This window comes from Podarcis filfolensis (assembly GCF_964270895.1).
Source record: "Podarcis filfolensis genome assembly, chromosome: 2".
NCBI classification, from domain to species: domain Eukaryota; kingdom Metazoa; phylum Chordata; class Lepidosauria; order Squamata; family Lacertidae; genus Podarcis; species Podarcis filfolensis.
The window spans coordinates 82393481-82420943 of NC_139605.1; the positions used below are offsets into that span (position 1 = coordinate 82393481).

The 27463-nt window shown below is 41.1% G+C and overlaps 2 protein-coding genes across 26 annotated transcripts in view; one reads left to right on the forward strand and one right to left on the reverse strand.

Annotated features, from left to right (window-relative positions):
- LOC310755273 (uncharacterized protein) overlaps window positions 1-21914 on the forward strand; it is a 37936-nt gene extending 16022 nt beyond the window's left edge. For 2 of the 19 annotated variants that reach the window (XR_014544247.1, XR_014544252.1), the window contains 6 exons: window positions 9496-9637; window positions 11452-11555; window positions 12939-13106; window positions 16043-16208; window positions 17973-18030; window positions 21699-21914. Coding sequence is in view for 1 of the 19 variants with exons in the window: in XM_083597821.1 (XP_083453947.1) it covers window positions 16043-16208; window positions 17973-18021 (215 nt within the window). In the remaining 18 variants the exon portion in view is untranslated. Of the gene's footprint in view, window positions 1-9495; window positions 9638-11451; window positions 11556-12938; window positions 13107-16042; window positions 16209-17972; window positions 18031-20847; window positions 21154-21698 lie in introns of all 19 variants that reach the window. The other 17 variants (XR_014544249.1, XR_014544253.1, XR_014544261.1 and 14 more) reach the window with 15 other exon arrangements.
- Window positions 1-27463, reverse strand: part of BRD4 (bromodomain containing 4) — a 75479-nt gene that overhangs the window by 8316 nt on the left and 39700 nt on the right. For 4 of the 7 annotated variants that reach the window (XM_083597665.1, XM_083597668.1, XM_083597667.1 and 1 more), the window contains exons 7-15: window positions 25538-25900; window positions 21693-21821; window positions 21050-21259; window positions 19933-20132; window positions 18035-18336; window positions 16962-17072; window positions 5700-5752; window positions 4386-4707; window positions 2270-2803 (exon numbers count right to left, since the gene is read on the reverse strand). In XM_083597665.1, the coding sequence (XP_083453791.1) occupies window positions 2270-2803; window positions 4386-4707; window positions 5700-5752; window positions 16962-17072; window positions 18035-18336; window positions 19933-20132; window positions 21050-21259; window positions 21693-21821; window positions 25538-25900 (2224 nt within the window). The remainder of the gene's footprint in view (window positions 1-2269; window positions 2804-4385; window positions 4708-5699; window positions 5753-16961; window positions 17073-18034; window positions 18337-19932; window positions 20133-21049; window positions 21260-21692; window positions 21822-25537; window positions 25901-27463) is intronic. The other 3 variants (XM_083597669.1, XM_083597671.1, XM_083597670.1) reach the window with 1 other exon arrangement.

Below are 27463 nucleotides of genomic sequence, written 5' to 3' on the forward strand. Positions count from 1 at the left end.
CACCTTTACTAAATTATTAGCTATTTGTTCAGATTATCATATGCTCATCAATGAATGGAGAATGGGTGTGTCTTGCTGCATACTTGCAGGAATAAGCTCAATGAAGCAATGTGCAAACTAGAGGTTGATCTTTCATTGTCTGCACCATTATGTGGTCTAGCCATAACTTATATATGTGGATTCTGAATGTGTTTCACAAAAGCTTCAAAATGCTATTTTTTCACTTTTAAAGTTCCCTATCTCCACTCTCTTCCCCCCCCCCCCCAGTTCCTGTCAGTGACTTCTGCAGGCTACCTATGCCTTGATCAGTATCTGCCAATCAATTAAATTACCTTCCTTGATGCCTTTCAATTGTTCTTCAAGACCAGAGGTCGGCAACCTAAGGCCCATGGGGAGGTTCCGGACCATGAGCTTCCTGGAACCAGCCCACAGCCGTTCCGTGGATCAGCGTGGGGATTCCGTGCTCCCCTCCCCCCCGCGGCACCATTTTTTTTGCCTTGGAGACCGACTTCCAGAAAAGTGCCGAAAAATGCGTGTGTGCGTGCACACAGATGCTCCTCCGTCCCAGAAGTGCGCCAGAAATAGTGTGTCCTCACCCGGAGGAGCGCCCGTACGCGTGCATACACGCTATTTCTGGTGCACCTCCGGGACAGAGGAGCACTGGAAATAGCTTGAGTGCACGCCCGGGTGCGCATGCCCTGGCCCACGGAGAGGTCTGCCAGGGAGTGGACCAGCCTGGCCTCAAAAAACGTTGCCGACCCCTGTTCAAAACTATTTTATTTTAGCAAAGCCTTTGCAAAGCCACCCAGACTTCACTTACCTAGTCCTCCATCACTATGTGACTCTGTCCTTTCCCATCCAAACTACAAATGAGTTAATACTTGACTTTTACCCTTCTTCCATCTCAGTTTTGTCTGTTTATTGTACACTGCAAGCTCCTCAGGAAGAGTTAATATTATATACAGCACATAAGTGCTCAATGAATGTTAGCTATGAAGAGGAAGAAGTGAAGACCCAGACAAAACACCTCACTATGCCTCATGACCTATTAAGAAATCCAGCACTATGACTGTGAAAACATTTTTTGGCTCTTCTGTCCTACAGTGAGCACGTTATAGCACCTTAACTTTTGCTCCTACAGTGCCTGCAGGAACAATGCTTAAAGTGCTATATTTTCCCCAAGTTGTCACCATTCAGCAGCAGACTCTTTCGGTTAATTACAGATGGGGCACCATTTACACTGTATTAATCCTTTTGAGATATCTTAACCACTGTTCGATACTCCCATTGTTATAGGCTAGGCATATTTTGTAACAGGGAATTTCATTGGCGTGAGCAGTTTGAGCAGTTTATGAGCTCTGGGCACAGTACTGCACCTAAGATTTCAGATTAAAACAGCAGAATGGAAGGAAAGGAGGACCTTTTTCTGCCTCCCCACTTCCAGCTACTCTCAGAAGACTGGAGAAGAGACCCTCTTAAGAATATTAGGGGGGTGGGCAGGGGAAGGAACTAGGCCATGTGAAAAATGAACATAATATTTTAGCTGAAGTTCATTCATTTTCATCTTTGTATTCTTGTTATAAAAAAGTGCGCCTAGACATTCTGTTGTTGCGCCATAACCTAGGTTTAAGGTGCCATTTAGCTTCTAGCTTTCATATCTTAGTTTCTAACACTGATCATAACATGGTATTGTATGTATGAGATATGAATACAGAATGATGCAGCAGGACACATGGGATTTTTGAATCCAGAAACAGAAAACCTTAGTCAAATGCATTTTACCTAATAGCTCAGATAATCTGAGACAATGGATTGCTTCACCTTATAGTATTATTGTCTTTTAAGCAAGGGCAACTGAAGTCTAGGGGAGGTATTAAATGAGCAAGGGACATTCTGAAAAGAAACACTATGCATGGCACTAATTGAACAGAGTACAGATGCAAAGGAAAAACTGTTGGCTACTGAAGAGTCAATGTTTTGTCAAAGTGAAACTGTCTTTACTAAATGGATACAATAGTATAACGTTGTCAAACAAAAATATATTGGAGATGAATTTGATTTAAAAACCCACAATAATTCCAGTTAGAAAACCCCCTTTTCCTTCCTTGTGTTCTCTTCAATTCATGACTTTTAAGTAGTGTGATAGCCTCCATTGATTTTATCATAAATAACATCAGTAAAGCGTGGAAGATTTTGGAAGCAAAGCAATTCACGCCCCCCCACCCCGGTACGTTTCAAGTGTTTATTATATTCACGTTAGATTACTCACCAGCTGAATAGGGATCTGGCTTGTGATGTCGCGGCGATGGGTGGTGTTGGATGACTTGCTGGGGTTTTGACGGCTGTGGCGGCGGCAGCTGTTGCTGCTGTGGGAGTAGGTGCTGTTGCGGAGGTGGCTGAGGCTGAGGGATATGGGGAGGGAACTGCATTGGTTGCATATGTACTGGCCTCTGCTGTGGCTGATGCTGCATCTGTTGCACTGGAGCATGAGGGGGAGGTTGCAGGGATGGCGGAGGTTGCGACTGGACCTTCACTGAAGGGAGGAGAGAAGTCTGTGGCTGCACTTTCTGCAGCTGCTGAATGTACAGCTGCATCTGGCTACTACTCAGCAGGTTGTGGTGAGGAGCAGGAGGTTCTTCATCCTCTAAAAGCTCCTGGGGAGGCTGGGGAAGTGGGGGCTGCGGAAGCATGGGTTGCTGGTTAAGAGCTGGTGACACTGCGGGAGGCCGAGCAGGTTTAGGGGGGAGTGCTGCAGCTCTATTACTAGGTCTTGAGGGTTGCTGAGGCAGAGCATTGTGCAAAGCTGTGGAAGAGAAAGCAGGAAGACATTACATCAACACTGTGACACGGAAAACAGTTGTATTATTCTCACAGATTAAGGTCAGGTCTATGCATGCAGCTGAATAGGAATAAGGTTGTTGAGCTCTTGATACAGTAGAATGGATTGTACTACTACAGGTTTCAGATGGAAGATCACCTTTTTTTTTACCACCACCACACACAAAAGACCCACACAACTTTTTCTGTGTAAAAGAGATCAACTGAGAAAGGATCCTGCCCATTATGGCATAGAAAACCAGCTCTCTAAACTCAAAATCCTGACCCTTCAACTATGGCCCGGTGTTGATACAATGTTCAAGTCTTTCTAAACCACAGTTTAGCAAGCTGGGAACAAGAACTGGAACTGAACGATATTCCCCATCCCATGCCTCCTCCCTTTCACACACTGATCACACACACTCTGGGTGGCTTACAGCATACCGTATTTTTCGCCCTATAGGACACAATTTTTCCCCTCCAAAAATGAAGGGGAAATGTGTGTGCGTCCTATGGGGCGAATGCAGGCTTTCTGTGAAGCCTGGAGAGCGAGAGGGGTCGGTGCACACCAACCCCTCTCGCTCTCCAGGCTTCGCGGACCTCTCCACAAGCAACGGGAACGCTCCCACTGCTTGCGGAGAGTTGCCTGCATGCTGAAGCCTGCGCGCGCTGAGCTCAGCGTGTCCAGGCTTCGCGGACCTCTCTGCAAGCAGCGGGAGCGCTCCCGCTTTTTGCGGAGAGTTGCCTGCATGCTGAAGCCTGCGCGTGCTGAGATCAGCGCGTCCAGGCTTCGCGGACCTCTCCGCAAGCAGCAGGAGCGCTCCCGCTGCTTGCAGAGAGTTGCCTGCATGCTGAAGCCTGTGCGCGCTGAGCTCAGCGTGTCCAGGCTTCGCGGACCTCTCAGCAAGCAGCGGGAGCCAGCGCTGGGCTCCCACGGCTTGCAGAGAGCTGCCTGTTTGGGGGCTGGGGTCGGGGGAAGCTCGGGCGGGCCTCCCCCGCCCCAGCCCCGCGCCTGGGGGGGGGGGAAATAATTTTTTCCCCTTTATTTCCCCCCCAAAAAACTAGGTGCGCCTTATGGGACGGTGCAAAAAATACGGTATCTAAAAACATAAAACATCAAGTGCTAAAGCCTCCCAATACAGGGATGCCTTCAGATGTCTTCTAAAATTTGTGTAATTATTTATCTCGACATCTGAAGGGAGGGCATTTCACAGGGCGGGCGCCACTACCGAGAAGGCCCTTGGAGTTGGACCCCAGTGTCCGGGCTGAACAACGCAGGTGGAGACGCTCCTTCAGGTATTCTGGGCCAAGGCCATTTAGGGCTTTAAAGGTCAGCACCAACACTTTGAATTGTGCTTGGAAACGTACTGAATGATTTCACTGGATACAGCCCCATGGTTTAGCAAACTAGGAATGTTATGTCTAAAATAGCCCTCTGATTTCAAGAGAAACTTCCCCTTGATTTGTACTCCCTTGGGCTGCAATATTGCTCAAATGTCCACAATGTCCTATGAGGAACTTAATAAACTACAGTGCACATTGTTATACATCCAAGAAACAGCACTCACCTGGAGGAGAAACTACTGTATGCTGATTCAAGTGAGGAGGAGTGCTGTGCTCAGGCTGCGGAGGGAGATGGGGCGGCATTTCTGGCTGAGGAAGGTGTATAATCGGTTGAGTGAAATGTGAAATAGTGTCAAACATATTCCCTGGGAGCGGATGCTCCATAACTGGGATCTGCACTGGAACAAAAGCTGGAGGAGAAGATTTGACTGGAGGGGCTGCTTGTTGAGGGACTGAAGGAGGTGGTGGGGGCAGCTGCTGTGGTTGCAACTGTGGCTGTTGCTGTTGCTGCTGCTGCTGCGTTTGCTGATGGTGGTGATGGTGATGCTGCAAGGAAAGAAACAGAGTATACAATCAAGTTTTCTGCATTGGAAACAACGGGGAGGGAGTACTACCCCTTTCGTTAGACTGCCCTGTCCCTAGTTTCTCCTTCCCAGCATTCACTCAACTGAATCGCTAGGATGGAGAAAAACAGCGTGGAGAAGGGGAGCTGCAGTGGAAAAACTGTGGGAAATGTGTTAGCTTTCCCATGACAATTCTCCACATAAAAACATCTTCTCCAGAAGTTGCTTGCATTTACAAAAACTGGTTGCTGAAACTTCGTACATGCACTTGTGCGAAGTGTGTACCTTAATAAGAGTATAGCAGACTACCGAGCCTTAGGAAGAAAAATATGCAACCAAATAAAGTACTGTTTTAGAAAAAAACAAAACCCACTGTATTTTTTTGAAGTTTAGTGTTGCCCCAGCCCCATACTCAATGCTAGCTTCAGCAAACAGCAAATTTATAAAAGTATTCTGCCAGGAAAGATAGCACTGCGCAAAGAGCAAAGTAAGTTCAATACTTAGCTTCTTGCTCCCAAACTGTACTTATGTAACGGAACTAACTGAAATACTAAGAATTTCAGTAAAAAATTCTTCAAAAGGCAATTTTAAAATCTTTTATAACAGCCTCTCTTGTTTGAGCTGCACTTCCTCAATAATCAAACACTTCTTCAACTGGAAAAAAACATTAAGCCTCTGAGGAAACCTGAGAGCTGGACCCAATGATAATTCCTTGTCCATTCTGGACCCTATCTTTCACAAACTCCAAACCTTGATTAATGCTAGGGGCCTAGATGAATGAATCTTACTGGCTCCATATTCTGTATTGCAGGATTCCATATCCTGCATTGCCTTCCTATGTGAGACAGGTCTAGGGAGCTGAGATGAGCAAAGCTTTGCCCATTCTCTTGGACGTGGAGTGGGCTTCTTTGTGATAAATTAACATAATGTCAAGCAGAGAAACATTAAAGTATCTTCCCCTATACAACAATGTACCTTCTTCTGTTCTCGTCCAGAATGTCCTTTTTTCTTAAGTTTTGGAGGCATTTCTGGGGGGAAAGAACAACAGAGAATTACAGTGCTTTTTCATAACATTGTTTATATGTAATGCTCTTTAATATAAGTTATTTTATACTATGAAATTCAAATCAAAAGGCGCAAAAGTCATTTATGGAATCCACAGAAAACTGCCTGATGTTTCCTCTCCCCCCCCCCATATGAATGTGCATAGAGAAAAATGTTTTTTATCCATTTACATGCCTAGAACAAGCCCAATGAATTAACCACTTCTTTTTTACAAAGATGCCATTACAACCAATGCAAGCTGTTGAGTCAAAGACTCGGGAGAAAGAAAGCAACCCCTGGGCTTAGCAATTCACTTTTGTGAGCATCTTCCTCCAACAACTCAGTTGCCTGCATAAATTTTACTACAGCTTTCCTCTGTACTTTCAGTACTAAATAATAGCAGCAGCTGAATCAGCTGTGGCCAGGGGTGTGGGTGGGGCTGCATTGCTCTCCTGGCTTCCCAGTGCTGCACATCACTGCCAATTACCAAGAGAGGAGGGGCAAGGGAATGGGGAGCTTGGTATGCTGTAGGCTCACTGCTGTCCTGCCTCTCTCAGCAACTGGCATTGGGAAGCCAAGAGAGCAACGCAGCCTCACCTGTGCCACTTCACTATTGTACAGTGGTACCTCGGGTTAAGTACTTAATTCATTCCGGAGGTCTGTTCTTAACCTGAAACTGTTCTTAACCTGAAGCACCACTTTAGCTAATGAGGTCTCCCGCTGCTGCCGGAGCACGATTTCTGTTCTTATCCTGAAGCAAAGTTCTTAACCCGAGGTACTATTTCTGGGTTAGCGGAGTCTGTAACCTGAAGCGTATGTAACCCGAGGTACCACTGTATTGAATTAACTGCCATTACCATCCCATGCAGGCTTGTTTCCTAGGTAGCCTCGGAGCAACAGTTTGCTCTAGGATTTTTACTACAACATTCGGTTAAGCTTTGCATTACATAGTAAATTTGCTACAAAAATGTCCTCACACGAAGACCATGCTCTGCCTTTTTCAGCTTGATGGCTTTTTGGTACTTAAGACTATCTCAGAAAAAATAGAAAGCGAAGGTAACCATCTGGGTAGGATTCATCCCTCACATGCTGGCAATGGGGTGCAGGTGAGCGTGTGAGAGACTTTCTTATGACACACATGTATACAACTGGACAAAGACAACTGTAGAAGGTACTTCAGTGAAGGAAAGTGTTTTCCTAGTCTCTATAAAAAGCCCAAACAGTCTCTGTTGAAAGGAAGTTGGCTCAGATCTACCAACTTAAAGAACAGGTCAGAGTTAGATACAGCGCACCATCTGGGAAAGAGTAAGTTGTCCTATAGCACAAGGACCTCTGCCTGAGCAACAAGACTTTCTCCCCCTCTCCTCACACCCACAACCTGTTCTCTATAGAGCAGATTTGGGGGGTGTTGTGGGAACAGCAAGTCTCACTGGGCAGATGGAAATCCTTGTGCTAATGGGACTTTGTTGGCTACTACTCTGGAAAATTAAGGTGCCTTTCAAAACTTGTCACCAGCCACAGCCTAATAAAGACAGCATATGAAGTACCCCTTTACTGCTCTTAAAACAAAACCACATAGCCTTCCCCACAAATAGCAACAAGTATCACGTTCTTATCAATATTCTACCACTATTATCAGCTGCACCAATATTATCCTTCTTGGGGAAAAATCTACAAGTTTACCACCAGGCCCTTTATTCTCTTGGGGGAAAAGCAGTTAGTGGAACTTGTTCAGCTTTCCCTACTTGGTTACAAGGATCCAAAAGGTTTCTAAGTATCAGATGTTTTATTAGAGAAAGACCTTTACTGTGCCAGCTACTGATTTCTACTTTCCATGCAATCATAATTTGGGGGAAATTCCATGTTGCAATTTAATGATTTAGAGCATTCCTGTGAAATGGGGATAGCAGTTTATTGGCCAAATAACCCGTGAGGCAATTAACTAAGCAGTCAGCGGCTCTTTGATGTAGGTTAGAATGTGAATAGTATGAAAAATAGGTAGAACCACCCCAGAAGACAGCTTGTTGGCACCGGTTACAGATCACGTTAGCTACTGTAATTCTTTTTTAAAAGTGACACCTTGAGAGTAAAGCTGTTTAAGAAACTGGACAGTGCTAGGTCAAGTTTTCAGTTTATCAGTAACATCTCAGTGCTTAGCACGTTCTAAAAAGCACATGCTACACATTGCTACGGAGCAGATAGAAAATGTGTGATCTGTTGCAAAACACTGGCCTCTTGTGCCATTATTAGACAATATTCTATTTCTAACAAGAACTATAAATATTGGGATTCCATTTTAATAAATGAGGAATTGTTAGCTGACTAAAAGGGGCAAAATAGCTATGGTTTTGATGCTGATGTCTTGTGTTTGTATTTGTGCTTACATCTCTCTATAGTTGTCTGTGGCAATATCAGCTTCCTTATAAGAATGAGCTAATCAATGAATGAGATAAGGAAATAATTTAAAAACCTTTCCTGAGTATGCAAACCACACAGGTAGCTGCTTCCAAGGGCTCCAATGGAGAAAGCCTGGATGCATGTGTGAAGCTTGCAAACACAGCCCATACCAGGAGCAAGGATTTTCCAGCCTTTAATTTAAAAGACCTGGGCCTTCAGAATTGAGCTTGTGTAAATGAAGCTGAATAGACAATATGGTGCTTCTTGTAAGGAAGCAGCCTTTTTTTCTCGCCCTAGGAGTTATCATAACTTCACAGGTCTAACACATTGTCAAATCCACCTAGAATCCTTGTTGGGGTATCCATTGAACCTGGCTTGCAAATATTGTTCAGTGCTCAGTTTCTCAGAAATCCACCTTGGATTTTTTAAATAGCTTTTTAGTCAGTGACAAGCCTGTCATAATGAAATTTTCACAGCATATTTTTGTACTTTGAGCTGACTGCACTCATCTGTCTATATTATACTCCAACTGCACTATTGTAAGATACTTCTAAAACTAATTTCAAATGTTATTTCAGCAATATGGTTGCTGTTAAGTCAGTTTACTGTGGCCAAAGCTTCATGGGCTTGTGATAACACTTTCCTATATGAGAAGATTACAAAATATCTGCCGCTGTACTGACATAGGTATTTATTTATTTACGCTTTAACTTGGCAACTGCATGAAAACTCAAATGACATTATTTTTGGCTGCATACATACTCCTGAGATAATGTATTATGAATTGGGCCTCAGAGTGGTTTTGATACATTTTTGGATGAGGGCATTATTTAAATGAATTGTCAGGTCAGACAATTTAATTCCTGTAAAGTGGGAGATTATTTTTATATGGAAAACATAACTTAGTTTGACAAAGCAGAGTTAACGTCTAAATATACAAGGTTATGAGCTGCATATTCTTTGTGCTTTATTTTCTTGGTCCCATACTCTGCAACTCCCATATAATTTAGCTGTGTGTGTAAACAATACGAAGTTGGGGGGGGGGGTAGAAGGGAATTGTTAAGGGCAAGCATTCAACTTAAGCAACCTGAAAAAACTGACATGGCTATTTAAATTATTTCTGGAATCATTTGAGCCTGATCACTTGGTGACTTGACAGCTGTCTATTCCTGAAATGCAGCTTTCTTCTGGGGGGTCTAATGGGTACTTTATGTGTCAGTGTTTCATGCTGTGATTTAAATATTTAGTACACCCTTCAGTAGAATTACACAAATGTGTGACAAACTAATGAATTTGTGCACAAGATACTATGATGTTCACTGTCACATAGGTGAAAAGAAGCTGGATCATCAAGTAGCACCATCAGCATTTCACTATTCAAAATAAGGAACAAGCAGAGGCAGAAGTGAAGGTTTTCTTTGTTTCAAGTGGAATAGTTATTAAAATGTTTTGATAACAGCACACTTGTCTAGGTAAGATAATGCTTAATTTTAAATAATACAAAAACATCCAAACACAACACAGACTTTATGAACTGCACTTTCTGGATTTTAATGCAGTTTTCAGCTTATTTAAAACTGTTAGAATGACCATAAAGTAATTCAAAAGCCCCACTTCCCACATGTATACAAAACCTGATTAACTTCCTCTATAGACCTTGGCCAGCATTCCAAGTATCACAAGGTTGCTTCTGCTTGTGCTAAGGGGGGCTTATCTTCTCCCCTGTTCCAGTGGCAGCTCCCATACAAGCTGAAGGGCTCCACCCAAAGGCTGGTGGACCCTCTGGAATAGCTTTCAGGGGGCCCCAAAGTTTGTAGGGCAGGGTAGAAAAATGGTCAAACTTCCTGCCTTGTGTGTGCAGAAGTGTCTTTCACACATGCACAGAGTAGTTTGGAGAGGCTTTGGCATTTGCACTTTTCAGTCCCGCAGAATGAAAATCAGAGTTCATTGAGAAGGTCCTATTTTGGTCATCAGATCCTACAAGGGATTTTCAGTAAAATAAGCCTGGTGTGTTAAAAAAAAAGAAAAGAAAAGTTGTTTTATTTTCCAGGTAAGCTAGTGAGTGCTTTCTCAAAAGCATCAAGGTCCAACTAGTTTATATGTCATCTTATATGTTTATTTGATTTCCTTAGGAGAAGTAGCAACAGTGACTGGTACTAGTATAGAATGTGAAAAGTAATTTTCCCCACTTTGAAATGACAGGTTAAAAACTACAATTTTAGTTATCTTACAACAGGTACATTTTCTGTAGCAAACCAAATTCTTTATTTATTTTTATTATTTTAGAACAAAAATAGAGATACTATACAACTTATTTTAAAATTATTGTGATTACATCATTGTTAAATCATAAGCATGCAGATAAAATAGAAAAACAGATTATATAAATTACTGATAAATTATTATTTGTAAAGGTAAAATAACTGAACAGCTGAATAAAAATGACAGCAGACAGTCAATTCATTATCAAATGCACTTTGAACAGTTCACACTTGTGCATAAGGGAAAGCAGAATTACAGCTTTGCTAAAAACATGCATTTATACATTCCAATAAAAAAAAATCAAGCCTTTATCGTATCTATCCCTTCAGAAAAATTAAAAAACAAATGACAGAAACAAATGCAAAATCGAAAAAACAATTTAACAATACTAATAAAGACAATATATTTCAAAAGCCCTGAATAGTTTTTATAAATGAAGAACCTTTACTGAAATGTTAGAAAGCACTGTGCTGTAGTGTTGTATGCACAAAGGCAATCATTTCAATATGTAGCCTCCCTAATCCTAAAAGCTTAGATTAGATCAACCTTATACATAGTGTTTCTTGCCATTGACAGTATGTACACTGAATAATTCTATTACAAGTCATTAGTACAAAAAAGATTAAAATTTTAGATATTGTTTGTTCTGCCTTCAGGTATGCATATATGCAACCATACTGAAAATATACTTTTGAGGCAACTATTTATAATGCTGGTGCTTAGTTTCTAAGAATTAAAAAATTCTGGTTTGTAGGGGGAAAGTGTAGAGGACAGTAAGTATAAAGTACCCTTGTTGAAATTAAATACACTTAATGGTTATGTTATAATCTTGAAGACAATCCAGCAGCAGCTTATCAAACAGAGCTCCCATGTAGATGGGCTTCCACAGAACTAGTGCAGAGCTGTACCTGATATGGATCAGAATAGCGAATCCTTTTTCACATAGAAGCTCTGTAGATGCAACAAAGACCTGTGAAGCTTTGCAGTAGCAAACTAACATTAAACACTTTTTTTTTTAAAAAAGGAGGATTTCCTACCCGAAATATCACTCCTCCTAAATGAGGGTTACTAGCCTACTCCAACCTGCAGCATGAAAAGAGAGCTTCCACCTTCCTACTACTAGGAGAGGTATGATCAAAGGGGGACAATTCAGAATGAAACCAGATGACCCAATTTATATTGGCTGTCATCCAGTGAAGCCAATCCTTCAGCAGCTTTCATGCCAAACCACTAAACTGCTTTTTAAAATTGGAAGAGGTTTTAAAAAAGTAGTTTGGAGGAGGTTCAGTAGGAGGAGCTGTTGGGAGGGAAACAGACAAGAAAACTCTGGTGCGCACATACCTCTAGATCATGGTCATAGCATATAAGAATGTTTACTCATAGAAGAGGCTTCTCATGTAACAAACAACTCTGTGGGTATAAACCAAAACAGGGATCTAAATTTTTTTTGCAAAGGTCTCCATCAGCCTAGATAACTCTTAAGTAACATGCTGAGAGGTCATAAATGTATGTAAGAAACTGGAGTCACATGAGTTCAGACACAGAAAAAAGTCTGCAACAGACCACAAGCTACATGACAACCAGTAAAAGGGACTAATATTGTACTCAATCCAAATCAAAGGCAGCTTGATGAGAAAGAAGCAAACTGCAAAAAGATACTTGTCTACCATATGCTAAGATTTAGCCAGCCACAATGCATGACATTTGGAAGTTTATCTGTTGTTGAAAATTTCAGTTCAACATATTTAACTGGAAATGTTTCTCATTTCCTGTAGCACAGGTTCTAGAATTAAAAAGCAATTTTGAGAAAGCTGTCAGATGGGGTCATACTGAAAGTATTACTGTAAATTCATTTGGTGAAGGTGCTCTAATTTATTCCAAGATATCAAATGCTACTGAAGAACACTGAAGGCTCATTCAAGTAAGAACATACTCTAATTACAAGGACAGGGCAAACTCTGGGTTGTAGCCAACTAAGTTCATACTAACTTAGATCTAATCATTTCAGTAGCTCTACTCTCAGTAGAGTTTACTTGGATACAATCCTCTTTCTTCTTCCTCCTCAGGTTCAGATAAGCACTAGTCTAAACTATGGTGGAGTACCTCATAGTTAAGTTTGCTTCTCTTGTGGACTGAGAACACTTACGACACATGGGGTAAATTCACAACTGAATCTACTCTTCACCTGAAGTCTGAACCTGCTCTTAGATCCTCACCTGCTGGGTCTTGAGAACTAGGCTCATGTAACAAGAGTCTATTGTTTGCAAGTCAAGGCAAAAGAAGAAAGAAGAATTCACTAAAAATAAAAAAAGCATCAACATATCAAAGTCCAGCTAAAATTGAAAGTGCTTTAATTATTTCAATAGCCCTGTTTTGATAATGAGGGGTTAGTTATGCCAGCTCCAGACTAATTTGGGTAAGGGGCCTAGATGAGGTCCCTTCTCAGAGAAATGAAGCAGCTTTGAATCTAAGCAGATCCATTGCCAACTCTGCCCCCCCCCCCCATTTCAGGGCCCTATGCTTTCTACCGCCAGTGAGGCCACCACCGTGCTAGCTTTCCACTTGCTAAGTTTTCCATGGGTGGAGACAGCAAGGTCAGCAGATGGGCATCTGTCACCAGCAGCACAGATCAAGAGGTTAAGATACCTCTACAAGCCATCTACAACAATCAAACCCAAGGTAATATTGCCTTGTTTTATATCTGATTTAAAACCATACATATTTTATGGGACCTAGAGTTCCTGTGAGTGGAGTTCCCTCTGGGCGTGAAGCAAGTTTTGCAAATTTCTCCTCCCTCCTGCAGCCAGCCCCCTGTAAGCTGCTCCACAGCGTTACCAGAACAGCACAGGAGGCGAGGCAAAGCTGAAGGAGGAATCAGCATAAGCAGCCTCCTCCCCACTCAGTTCTTTCTGCGGATGGGACACTCTGGATCCATCCCTCCATCCCTGCAACTGCCTTCCCAAAACCTGCCCCAGAGGGTTGGGAAATCCTTTGGACAGAAGAGATTTTACAGGTGTGGAGGGATCAGCAGAGAAGGAAGGAGAATTGATGAACATTGCTCCCCTTCCTATTCTGTTGACAGACACCGTCATCAGAGCAACACTGTTGAATAGAATTAACAAGCTTTATAAGTAAAAGTTTGAAACAATTCAAATATTGGTAAGAAAGGTCTATCTTATTATTAGATTCTTTGAACCTTTCTAATGTAGCAAAAATCCCAAATGAGTTTAGTTGGATTCACCTATACGAATGATGGCTAGTTGATGCCACTAGATAAAATTGTTTCCTATGGCTTATATGATTTTTCTGTGCAACAGGGATTCCCCAACACTTTAAATCCCTTTCCCTCCCCAACTATAAAGTGCTCTGTTGATTTGGATGATGGTGGAAGAAATCAATGGGTTATATGCAACTAAATCACTGCACGTGCAGAATGACTTCCATGAAAATAATGGAACTTCCCTTCCCTCTCCTCCCCTTCTCCCAATCTGCTCTGAAGGCCCAGGGGAACTCCTGGAGCTGACTGGGAGTGCTGGGGGGGGGGAGGTGGTTTCACTGGTAGTCACAGAAGTCATACTGTATGTGCAATGATTTAATTGGACACAATCCACATTTCCTTTTTATACTCAGTACATGACACATTGCGTATAACCAAACATGCACAAAGAACGTGTGGGCAATCAATGCATTACAAAACTAAACATAAATCCCCTGAAGTGGACTTCAACCTCAAAATCAGATGTTACTTCTGAAATAACCTTGCGCTACAATATTTTAATGTGAAACTTGTATACGGTCTCAATTATTAGTTTTACAAACTTTTAAAAGTACGACAGAGTTTCCCCATACATAGAACTCTATTACCTCAGGCATGGTTAATGTTTTTAACTAAAACAGGTATAAAAACAAGCAGAATTAAAATATTATGTAATACACTGGAGGCATCCCAGGATAACCCTGCCCCCCACACTAAAGACATCTTGAAGGTTGCTTATAAAAAACAACCCATAGCAGATTAAAACAACCAACACAGTGAGTCAAACTGTTGCAAATAAATAAAAACAGGGGAGATGTATCTAGGATGGAATGTCCATAATTTGTGTTCCACTGTGGAGAAGTTCCTCTTTTTACTGCCTGCTTTGGTCATGGTATCTGTAGCACCTGCACATACCCACCTCTTCTTGGCACTTGTCCAAGAGAACACCAAACTTTTTAACATCCCCCGAGTTTAAAAAGCAACAGGAATTTTGCAATATTTTTTTTAAAGGGACTCCCAGAGGGAAAATACCAAGTATACATCACAGATAGATGCTTTTTGAAATGCTTTCACCAGATTCCCAAACTGCTTTTTAAATTAAAAGAGTTTATGCCACTTGTTTTTATAAGCATTATCTAACAACTGGTGAGAGAAAAGCAGCAATATGCCACTCTTTTCTGAGTCATTCATATATATTATGCTTATTAGGCAGCTGGGTAGGCATAAATATCATTCAGATTGGATAACTAAATACATTCTTGTATACAAGCATTGCTAGCAAGGTTTGTGACCTGATAATGAAATGAAGACCAAGCTTTCTGCCTCTCTTGTTTTTGTTTTTTAAAGCATTAAAATGAATGTTCTGGGGAAAACCTCAATTTACTCTTATGTCTACTATGAACACTGAGAATTCTTAAGTTAAATTCACTCTAATGAGATCAAACTTGCTTCGAGAAAACAAACTGTACAAGTTAAAATGAGACCTTTTTCTTCTACCAGTCAGGGACCTTTGTTTTAGGGCTGATCAAGAGCTGGAGAACATCTCCTAGTACCAATTTCTGATCAATATGAAGAAAAGCATTTAAATCATAAATTTATGTTTTAAGAACACCACAAATAAAGTATTTAATAAATCTTATACTGTAAAATACCTTGCTCACATATAAACTGGTAGAGCATTTTTGTTTCACAGAAAACCTAGTCTAATTGCCATTTAAAGAAGCTTGCTATTGAAATTCAAGACAGTCCAAGGAACAGAGTAAAAAACAAAACATGGAAGATCAAATAAATCTGAAAATAATTTTTAATTTAAAAGCATCTTCTGAAAAGTACCTGCTAGGGCAACCAGATGCAAGAGAGAATACAGCTCATGCACCTTTAATAGTTTTGCAGAAGAGAGAAGTTCTGCAGGTGTAGATTGCATGATAAGGTACACCAACTAAAATTCCTTCTATGCAGTTGTAAAAAATGCAGGAAGGAGCCTTTGTCCTCTTTTGCATCTGGCTGTCCTATTATCTGCATAGCCAAATTCCTATCATTCCTGCCAACATGGGGAAAAAACACCCTAGGAATCATCATCATCATCCATCTTTATCTCTAAACAAACTCAAGGGCCTTTTCACATATGTATATAAATACTAGGAATGGGCCTCTTGCAGTCTATAGAAGCTCCTTTTGCGACACAGAACAGTGTCTTCTAGAACTTCAGTTGAACACAATTTACCATTTTAAACATAGGAAAAGGTCAGTGAAACTATTACTGCTTATACTTATTGAAAATGTCAAATTTTCCCCCACCCACCCACAGCACACTAATGTGCAAGCCTATCCTAAAATACGATTACACCTTCCCCTGCAGTCCCCAGCACCACATCTCACACAATTCCACAGGCAAGTAGCATTGGGGATTACAGTGAGAAGGATGTAATTAACAAAAAACACCTCCCTGCTCTCCACCAGAAGGAACCCACTGCTGAACCCAAAGTCTGGATCCAGCCTATGGCTTTGATGAATAAAACCTTAAGGTAAGTCAATCTTTGAAGAACTTACTGTAAAATGCTTTTGCAGTTCATGTGAGAACTGCAGGTCTAATGCAAAGAGTGCACAGAATTTTATTCTGCCATACTTATTAATTTTAAAATATTGATTGTTAGCACGAAACTAAGTGCATCATTCAAATAAAAAAACAACTTTAGGGTCACATGAGGAGTACCAAATGAAACCTGTAAGAGCTCTCAAAGTTAACAGCAAAAATATACTGAGGCAATGTTAATCAGAAATAACAAAGCTTTTCAGTACGGTGATTGCCCTGCATTCAGTCTGTTTTTCCCAATAACTTCTCAATGCCATCTTTCCATTACACGATCATACACTGTATCTACCTTCTGGCAAGCTGACTGAACGTTCACTAATAAAAGTGTATCTTACTCTCTATTAGATGCGAAGCCAGTTTAGAAAGTATTCTTTTTTTAAAGCTGTGAATCTGAACCATCAGACACATAAAATGGTACTGTAGCACGAATTATAAAGTGGCTCTGCCATCCTAAATTAATAAAGCATTGTTCAGTGCATTTTGAAGCAATCAGATGTGATACCCTCTTTATAACGTTGGATCCAAACTGGGTAAGCTTCGTATACAGAAAATATACTGTATATACTGCTTTACAAAGACCAAATAAAAAATAAAAAAAATTAAGAAGACGAAGCCATACTAAAAACATATTTATTTATACAGGAAACAGGTATAGGACTGAGTCTATAAATAATCTGCATCTAACCTGTTTCTGAATCTTCACTGTCGGAGGAGCTGGACTCACTGGTGCTCTCAGACTCTGAGGAGGAGAACCCCTTCATTTTAGAGGAACCAGCAATTACATCCACTTTCTCTGCTGCAACAAGATAATAGCACAATATTGTCATTGGATAAGAATATAATCCAGAACCCATTCTTGTGCTATGCAGTATTCCCCTTAAACACTATGGCCTTGCTACTCCTTTCCCTGTGGAAGCTTTGTGCATACTGATACGTTTTTAACTGGGCTAAATGAAGCAATACTTTCAAAAGGGCAGGGAGAATGTGCTGCCATGCTGTCCTCTTTCTTTCCAAGGCTTCAACATAAAACATGTAGAAGAAAAGTTTGCCTTGTTATATAGTCCTTTAAAAACAACACAGAATTAATGGGACTCTAGATACAAAAAGGGAAACCTTTTAAAAACTGTCAGATTTCTCAAATAGTAATAACTACTTCAAAATGCATTTATTTTCTGCTGTGCACCTCTTTTAGAAAGTTTGGCCTTCCTTTGAATAATGTGTATGCGAAAATAGTCAATTATTAATACAAAAACTTTTAATAATTTCCAGCAATGGAGAAGTATCATAGAGCCTTGGTTCATTGCTTTATGGTCTTAGAAATATTATCTGAAACTAAAAAAAAGTTTTTGTGTCTGGTTGTGGTGAACAGTTTCATAATAAATAGAACATTCATAAGTTTTACAAAACAGTTAAAATAGGCTACAATGGCATAAAATAGAAATATGGTATGTTTTTATAGCTGTTTAAAGAGAAAATATTTGTAATAGAGTTATAAACTGAGGAACACTATGATTCAATGGCCTGTATCATAGGCCATCAAGAAAGTCCAATGATAACATCTAATAGATCTGTTCTTTATTATTAATCTAATCCATCATTTGCTGGAATGGCTGCAACTCCGGAATGAGGGATGCTTTTTCCTTGCATGAGTTTATAGTGCCTGAATACTAATATGTTCCCCCATCTCTCTATACAGTGGCAAGAGATTTAACACACAGCGCTGGAATGTAACACAACTGCTCTGAGCTTGAAAGGTACCTTGAGGTTTCCTCTTTTTCCGTAAACAAGATGTTACATATCTTTCCAGCTCCCGCAATGTGGACGCCTTTAATGTCTCAAAGTCAATTTCAATCTCATCAGGATTGGAGTTTTTCAGCGTGGGTTCTCTTGACTGGATGATATGGACAACCCGGCCTAGTTTTTCGCCAGGGAGTTTGTTAATGTCCAGACTCAACTGTCTCTTTTCTTCGTAAGACATTGGTTTACATTTCTCCTCCTCCTCAGACTCATAAGCAGGAGGTGGCTTGGTGTTCTTCAGAGTCACAGGCTCCTTCTTACTACTTAAAGAACAATTATTAATGCATTATTTTACAAAACAATGATTTTAGACAGACAGCAAAATGCTATTCTAAAGTGTGTTGTTAATTATGTTTGCAATTTGTTAGCATTGTCTACTATATTCTGAAATCTGGTATAGTCAAATGCCTAATAATCTAAGCTGAAAGTCAATAACTTTACAGTTCAAATCTTACCTTAGTTATATAGCCTTACTAGGTGGCCTTAGACAAGCCATCATCTCATACCCTCAACCCACTTGCAATTTGGAAACAATAATGACCTCTTTTCCAGAGTTAATGTAAGGATTACCAAGATAATATATATGAAAATCACTGAATACTAAGGGGGCTATATAAATGCAAAGTATTACTGTTTCAGCAAAATAACAGTACATATAAAATGACATATAGCAAAAGAAGAAGAAAATCACAGGGGAGCAACTCGTATTTGCAGAATCTTAGTTTGTTATGAAAGTGGGTAAGGGAGGAATAGCATAGATAATGATTTGCTATATTTGCAATAGAGACTACACTCTTGAAGGTGCCACAGCACATTAAGGAGATGACTTAAACTGAGTATAGAAATTAGGTCATCAACTGATAGATATCCAGACAGTTCAAAAAGATCCCCCAAGGGAGGGGCAAGAATGCCAGATCCCTGCCTTGAGGTCTAGAATGTTCCTGGCGTGGGCTCTGTGCAGGTGCAAAACCCCATGAGTGGGACTGCACAGAGACCCAAAAGAACCACTCAGTGGGACAGAATTTGCTCCACACCTATTTACTCTCTATACTTCCATTTGCTCCTCATAGCAGTTGGCAGCTCAACATTATTATCATTTTTTTAAAAAGCTGTTAATTATATTTAAACCTAAGCTTTGTTTCTGGTTTTTTTAAAAAACATGTAGTCCTATTCCATAGTGAACACACACATTTGACAAAACTCCAGGAGCCAGTTTAGAGAAATTGATGTCTTCACTCTAAAATGGAAAGGCATGCAATTCTCACTGGTGATGAGATCTTAAAATATAGGCCTTATATAAAACAAATATATCAATATAAATCATGGGTTGCATCCAATGTTTGTTATGCTCAGAATAGATCCACAGAAATAGGCCCATAGAAATTAATGGACATGACTAAATTAGGTAGATTAATTTCAATGTGTACTCAAGCACAACTTAGTTGGATACAGCCTCATAATTACAATTTCCCAACACAGCAGCCTGTTCAAGGACTGCCTGAAATGATTTTACTAATACTAAGGTTTTCTAACATGCAAAAAGTCCTCAATTGCTCCTCAAAATCTAGAGCGCAAACTGGAGACTGCTGGAGTAAGCCTTTGTATCAAGTAAAGGATCTGCTAAAACCAAATCCTGTACATACTTAGTTTTCCTAAAAGCCAAGAAAGCTCAAATAAATGGTAGTGCTATATAACTAGAGTTTTACTTTCATAATACTGTATGGTTGAAAATAATGTGCATTCAACTAGAGGTTTTAGATATTTGAAGTATTGGAAGTTTTGCCATAATCCTGACAACACACTTGTTCTTCAGTCCAAACAAATCAAATAAACTATAGATTTGAACACAGAAGGCTGACCTTGAGTTACTGTTACTGCCATTATTTTTCTTGGCCTTCTTAGGTGGTGGATCCTTGGTTTTATTTTTTTTATTCTCTTCTACTTCTTCTTTCTTTTTGTGCTTCTCCTTTTTCTTTTCTTTCTTGTCTTTCTCCTTCTTCTTTGGTTTGTTCTGCTGTGGCTGGGACAGGGCAGCCAACTGCTCATGCACTGCTTTAAGCTAAGGGGTGGACATAAAGATCAATACAATTTTGTTCTGATCTCTTCATTTTAATCTCCCCTTGCAAAAAAAAAAAAGAAAAGAAAAGGAAGAAAGTGCCGATCCCTCTGCTTACTTTGGTGCCCATATAACTCCTTTTTTACTAAAAGTTTTGTGTGTAATGTTATCAAGATCACCCATTCTACATGAGCAATATTGTCTATTGAGCAGGAAAGGAAGAAACAAGGAAGTGTTTAACTCTAGTTGCTAAAGCAATTAAGACAGCCATGGAAGGTCAAGATTCTCCTTTAGCCCATGCCTCTTCTCTCCTCACATCCTATCAACAGTGCAAAGAGTGTGACTCTCAGGCTTCAACAATTTCACTCACAAAGTAAAGTGCGGTGCTGTCCATAGTCAGCAACCAATCCTGCCTTTCAACTTTGAAGCTAGAAAGGTGGGCAGAGATTGTCCCAGCAGTTGTATAATGATACTCATCACCTTTCTAGCTCCAAAGTTGGGAGGAAGACTCAGTCAAACAGGCCACTCAAAAATTATAGACCCAAAGTGATTCCAGACTCTTTTCACACTAGAATTCAATAGTACATATAAGAGGAATGCGTGAAAGTAAACTCTGCCTGATTCTTTTAAGTAAAATTGTAAGTCCTGGGATAAAAAGCTCATGATAACTGGCTATAAAGAACATATGTTCACTTTTCTCCCTTCTCACCTGCTACAGATCTGAGAACTTTGGGTTCTCTTCCTCCTTTGAAGTCTCAGGTTGCAGGCTTGCAAAATAATGAACTCCAATGTGGGCCAGAAGACCAAGACTTTGCACATGGTTGGGTATACAGGGAACTGAACTGATCCTTACTCCAAACCTGAAAACTGCAGTTAAGTGGACCAAAGGTGATGCAGATTCTGAAGCATAAATAGACTACCTGTTCCTGGAGCTCTGCTAGCCGCTGAGCTCGTTCTTCTTCAGAATCGTCGGATGAACTGTCACTATCAGAGGAGCTGTCACTGCTGCTATCACTGGATGAAGGTGGGGGCACTTTGGGTGGAGGCTGCACCACTACTGGAGAGGAAGCTGGAATCACAGGTTCTTCAGGCTCATCTGGCATTTTAGCAAAACGCATCTCGAATACATCCTGGAGAAATACAATACATTACTCCCCACTCGTCAACCACCTTTAGGATACTACTTTCCCCAAAGTGGCATCACCAGTGGTATCCCTAGTTCCAAACCCAGAGAGCCAGTCCAGTAGGATACCATGCTCAGTGGATACAAGCCAGAAGACTCAATAGAATCACATTCCTCCTGTCTCTTTCCCCGCAAAATTTGTCAACCAGGTTTTGAGCTTTTCTCAAAACTAGTCCTCATGTCCAAGACCCTACTGAAAAATAAATGGTTTACGCATATTTTACAGATATATTTTTTGCCTAGAGTAATGTATATATTTGGTGCTTATAGTTGCATGTTTTATGTTAGTTTATTATTTCAGTATTTTCTTCTGATAATTAGATTTTGTTGAACAAAACATTTTAATACAGAACTTAATTTTACAGAAATATTTTCTTTACCTGCAGTTTCCGTGCCATAGCAACCACCTCATGATCAGGAGGATTATACTTGTAACAATTGGAAAACATCAATCTGACATCAGCTGCAAATTCCTGAGCATCTCTATAATCCCGGTTCTCCAGTTTTGACTACAAATGTAAAAAAATAAAATTCTGCCATTAATATTTCAAATACAATATATGAAGAATATGGAGCAATGAAACCAATATTTTGCACTTCTATCACGTATCTGTCTGTCTGTCTGTGGGTATATGCACCAGGAAGCTACAGCAAGATTTATTACAGGCAATGGTTATACTTTAGAGATGTTTGCAGTACCGTGCAGTAAACTACTCTTTACAATGCTCTGAAATTTCTCACAACACTCAATGTTGTGGGGAGCAATCTATTATAGGACATGTGCACTAGCACAGTAGATCCTTGAAAGGTATTTGCCCAGTCTGGAAAGAAGTCTAAAAAGCCATTCATAGAATGTTGGCATTCTTACTGCAGAAACATAGAAATCTTTTAAGTAATAAGTTTTTAAAATCCCATAGTTATATATCCTCACTGTCTTTGGAAAGCAGGCCAGATGCATTGAGTAGCACAGTGTAAGACTCAGGAGAACTGCCTCTTCCCAGCAGCCAGAAGGGGCAGCTATTGCAAGAAACAAATAGGGATAAGAAATAGAGTAAGATCTCATCTTTCCTTACCTACAGGAGTAGATTACTTGAATAATACTTGCACCACAGCTGCATGTTCAGTTCTTTACTATGCTAATAAGATGCGTTACCACTATAAGGGAATGTCAATGAAAATCTGGGTTGGCCCTTCCATTAGTGATTAGGCAAACTGAGGCAACTGCAAATTACACCACCTGAAGCCCATTGCTTACCTCTCTTGGCTGGCCCTGCTGCTGCCTGTTTGCTGAAGCTCCCTCCTCCCTCCAGGAAAGACTAATGGAGGGGGGTGGAGTTCCATCTCTCAGAGCAAAGCATTTTGGGCAGAGTAGCCATGAAAGTGCATGTGCTGCCATGGTTTGCAGTGGCAGCTAATAATGCCTAAGACTGGAGGGAGTTGCAGTAACTTTAAGCTCCCTGATCCCATTTTTATTATCATTAAGCACTGCAGCACCACATGTGTTTTCATGGTCCCCCACCCCAATCTGAGATTCATTGTTTGGAGGTAAGGATCCCTCCAGGACCTTCCTAGAACTAGGCAGGGAGGAAGGAGGTAAGAGGTGGAAGCCTTGTTGGCGCCGCAACATAATGTAATCACATGTGTGAGTGAGTGAATGTCTGTACAGTGGTACCTCAGGTTAAGTACTTAATTCGTTCCGGAGGTCTGTACTTAACCTGAAACTGTTCTTAACCTGAAGCACCACTTTAGCTAATGGGGCCTCCTGCTGCTGCCGCGCCGCCGGAGCATGATTTCTGTTCTCATCCTGAAGCAAAGTTCTTAACCCGAGGTACTATTTCTGGGTTAGTGGAGTCTGTAACCTAAAGCGTCTGTAACCTGAAGTGTATGTAACCCGAGGTACCACTGTATGTCAGATCAATACATCCTGAAGTAGCAGCAAGACAGACAGACAGAAAGCCAAGGGGGGTGGGAGAGGTGCTATAGCCAGCACAGCAATGAAGAGAATGGGCAACAGCAGCCTGGGTGATGCAATCTCTTGCACCAGCACTGATACAAACGCAGCACATTTGACAAATAAAACTACACATGGCATCTTGGGGAAATTTGGTTCACAATGTCTCCGATGTATGGGATAGCCACATTAATACAGCCAGCCAGTGCACTCTCGACCATGTTGGTGTGTCCTACCACCCCCTGGAAGTCTAACTTATGAAGAAACTCTTTTGCATCAATCCATCCTCTTTTCCCTTTGGCAAATTTATTCCTCCACCTACCTATCCTTTCTGCACAAAAATTATTAACAAGATTCAATTAATTTATTCCCCCTCTCCACATCAAATTTGTCTTAATAATTACTTTTAAAAGCAGACCTGTAGCTCTGACAAGAAGCCTGGTTTACAAAAACAGAAAATGTTTACTTCTCTGTAGTTCATCCTCATTCCCCACTTCCACACAGCAAAGCCTTAGGCACAGACAAGGTGACCAACTAGGAACTCCACAGCCCTAAGCTGAACCTGACAAAGAAAAAGCCAGAAGAATTTCTTCCTGTATTAATTTCTATATAAGTAGCACAGCCAATGAAGGTCAGTGGAGTAACCAAAATGAACACCCCCCCCCAATTCTTATGGATGAAATGACTGTCAAACTTAGTTGCTGCAGTGTTGCCCTGATAGCATCAGAAAGAGAAACTGCAGATGAAATAGCTGAGCTTGGAAGCCAATAATGGTGCTACTGGCATTAAATAAGTCCTTATGTATGGCTCCAGTCTGAGCAACTCTGCTAAGAACAAACTCTTGTGCCTCACCTATATTATCCTTCAGAAACTGACTCTCTGAATGGATATGACCATTTAATTCTGCTTCTGGCCCTCTAATGCTTAAAATCCAACCATCTACCTGTATTTCATCACATTACATGCCTATGGCTATTCAGACTTGTAGTTTCTGCTTTTGGACTTGACCCATACTTGTCTTGGTACGTACCCTTTGAGTATATGACAATGTGGTATACCCATTAGATGGGGATGGTGACTACTTTACCATAGTTGTGCTATATCATAGAAAGTATGGCTTGAACCCTAAAAAGGAGCATTCTACATGGCAACATTTTGTCGCAAGTCTTATTATTATGTATTAGTACTGAACATGTGTCATCAGAGTCCTATACAGCTTTAAATCCTATTCAGCCTTTCAACTCATTAGTGAGGCATCATCTCCTAATCATCTTTCTACTTTTCCCTTTTCTATTCCATCGAGAAAGTTGCCATTATTTTCTGCCTAACAGGTGTACAAAACCTATTTTGTTGATTTCTAACTACATAGCTTTCCCACTGTGCTACCTCATGACATTGTATATTAATTGACGGTGAGCTCTGGAACACCTTCTGAGCATCTGTGCTCTCCCTGCCAAGAAAACTGTCCCCGAGATCCACCCTGGTAGTACAAGTGCTTGCACATTTGCTGCTGGTTCTGGAAAGTCCTATGGTAGCAGCATACTAACTCTGAGCAAAGGCTACAAATAGGAGAAGTCCCTTCATGGTGGGACTGAAATTGATATGAAATTAATAACCTATTTGTGGTGAAGCTTTGAAGTCTGACTATAGGGAGAAGCTCTTTCACTGTAAGATGAAAACCGCCAATGGTTTCTTAATCACTTGCTAGTGTCACCTCCACAGTAAGGATAGTACTTTGGACTTGCTGAAGAGGAAGAAGAAAAGCTAGTCACTTTCACTGCTACATTTTGCATCCTCTGTAGATATCCAAGGTTAAGCAAGATTTGTGCATCTAACTGCACCTAGATTTTTCACAGACCAGCATACATAGTTGTTTTTGCATCCAACAACCAAAATCAAACCGTCCCTTCTAGTGGAAATTAAGTTGAAAATACTGTAACTGGACAAAAGGGCCAAGAATACTTGTCTAAACCAGAGGAACTACAAAATCAGAAATCAAGCCTTCCTATCCACAAACAATAATATAAACAGATGATCCTCACATTCCAGATATTGATGAAATCAAACTCCTGTCAGTCTCAACCAGCAAAGCCAAGGGTTAGGGATGATGGGAGCTGGGAGTCTAGCAACATTTTAAAGTTACACAGTAAACAAGCACATGTTTGCACAAGCAAGCAAACAAAGGTACGGTTCCTTCATAACTTACAAGGTGTATAAATGTGCGGGTATTGGCTTTCAGAGAAGACTACATGCACAGCTTAAAACTACACTTACTTTAATTGTGCTCAGATCCATGGGATGCTTAATGATATCACGGTAATCATGAAGCCCAAGTGCTTCCACATCCACAGGTTTGTAGAAGGGCCAGGCGTAGGCAGCATGCTTCTTAGCAAACATCTCTTTTATGATGCCACTACAATATTTTAATTGCTCTGACACTTTATTACTGCTACTCTTCTCTACTACATGCTGCTGAGAGTCTGGAACATCCTTCTTAGGCGGCTTCACTGGTCGGCTTTCTCTTCGTGGACCTGTCTTGGCAGCCTTGGGTTCTGTGGGCAGTGATGAGGACTCATGAACCGGGTCTATTGTTGTTGGAGTTGTAGTGTCTGCTTTCCTCTTCACGCCTTTTTTTGTCTGCAAAAGCAAGCAGACACTCTATGTAGCCTTCTGTTACTTGTATTGGCTAGATAGGATCAAGTGAAATCCTCACAACTGAGTAAATACTCCGCATAAGAAGGGGAAAACACCATCACAAACACTTCCCACAAAAATGGCATTGGAAAAGGTTCACTTTTCCCCCATAAGATTTTAATAAAGCTTTTTATGATACAACAAGATAAAAGCTAAAGAAAGACGAAGAGAAAAGAACATGCAGAGTCGTCTCTCAAAGGTAGCTCTTAACCCTTGCCTCACTTTTGATTTCTAGAAAATATGTCTGCTTAACTATAGTTAGGCCAAGTATATAATTCAACGTAAGTATCAAGTTTACGGAAAAAAGAGAAACAGTTAAAAATCACATAAAAATCTTAATATCCAGTGTAGTGAAATAAGGGGACCAGCAGTGTAGCTGTGTGCCATGAAGCCCCTGGTTCAAATCTTCGTCTTAGCCATAAATTCACTAGGTGGCCTTAAGCCATTACGTGAGGTGCGGGGAACGTAAGGCCCTCCAGGCCTCTCTATCTGGACTGTGGGACTTTCCCAGGCCACGCCTCCTCACTGGACTTACTCTGTACCCTTGTCAGCTTTTGTTTGTGTGGAATGTCCTTGGACTATGCTTGCCTGGAAGGACAACATGTGTGTGCGTGGAAGCTTTTGGCTGGAATGCAGCCCATTATACAGAGTTTAGAGTCATGTCTGTTGCTATGCCCACCTTTTCCTTGGCCCCATCTACCACCACCACCATATGGCCCCCAAAAGATTGCTCATGAGGAATGCAGCCCTTGGGCTGAACAAGATTCCCCACACTTGCACCGTAGTCTCTGCTTCTCATCTGTAATTAGGGGGTCGTAATACCTTGTTCAAACTTTTTAAACAGGGGGCCAGTTCACTGTCCCTCAGACACTGTTGGAGGCCGGACTATAGTTTGAAAAAAATATGAACGAATTCCTATACACACTGCACATATTTTATTTGTAGTGCACAAAAAAACAGGAAAAACAAAGGAGGCAGGATTGTTACAGAACAGGTCTGTCCATGCACACCTCTTCCCACACAAACGCCCGGGAGGGACAGCAAAAGGAGAAACCTGTGCGCTGATGGGTTTCGTCCACTGCCTCCGAGGAGCCTCCCCCATAGCACTCACAAGGCAGGGAGACACAGTGTCTAAGAGGAACGTGGGGAAGCGTTAATTGCATGTGACTCAAGGCTGGCCGCGCCTGCGAGTGGGAACTAAGGGAGCTGCAGCTGGGTCCAGGGCAGCGCGCCTCTTGCTTCCCGCCCCTAAGAGATTTCAGAGGGGCAAGAGGGGGAAAGGCACGCCAAGAAGAGCCGGTCTCTGGGGCGGGGAAGGAACGAGAACCCCTGCTGGAGCCCCTCTCTCTTGGGAAGGACTCGTCCTTTGCTGCCCAGCGGCGCCCCACTTACTAGGCTCTCCAGCTGCGCCCGAAGTCGGAACTAGAAAAATTAAGACGGAGGCGGGTTCTGCAATGGCCGGGTGGGCCGGGTTTGGGACCCAGGCGAGCTGGATTTGACCATAGT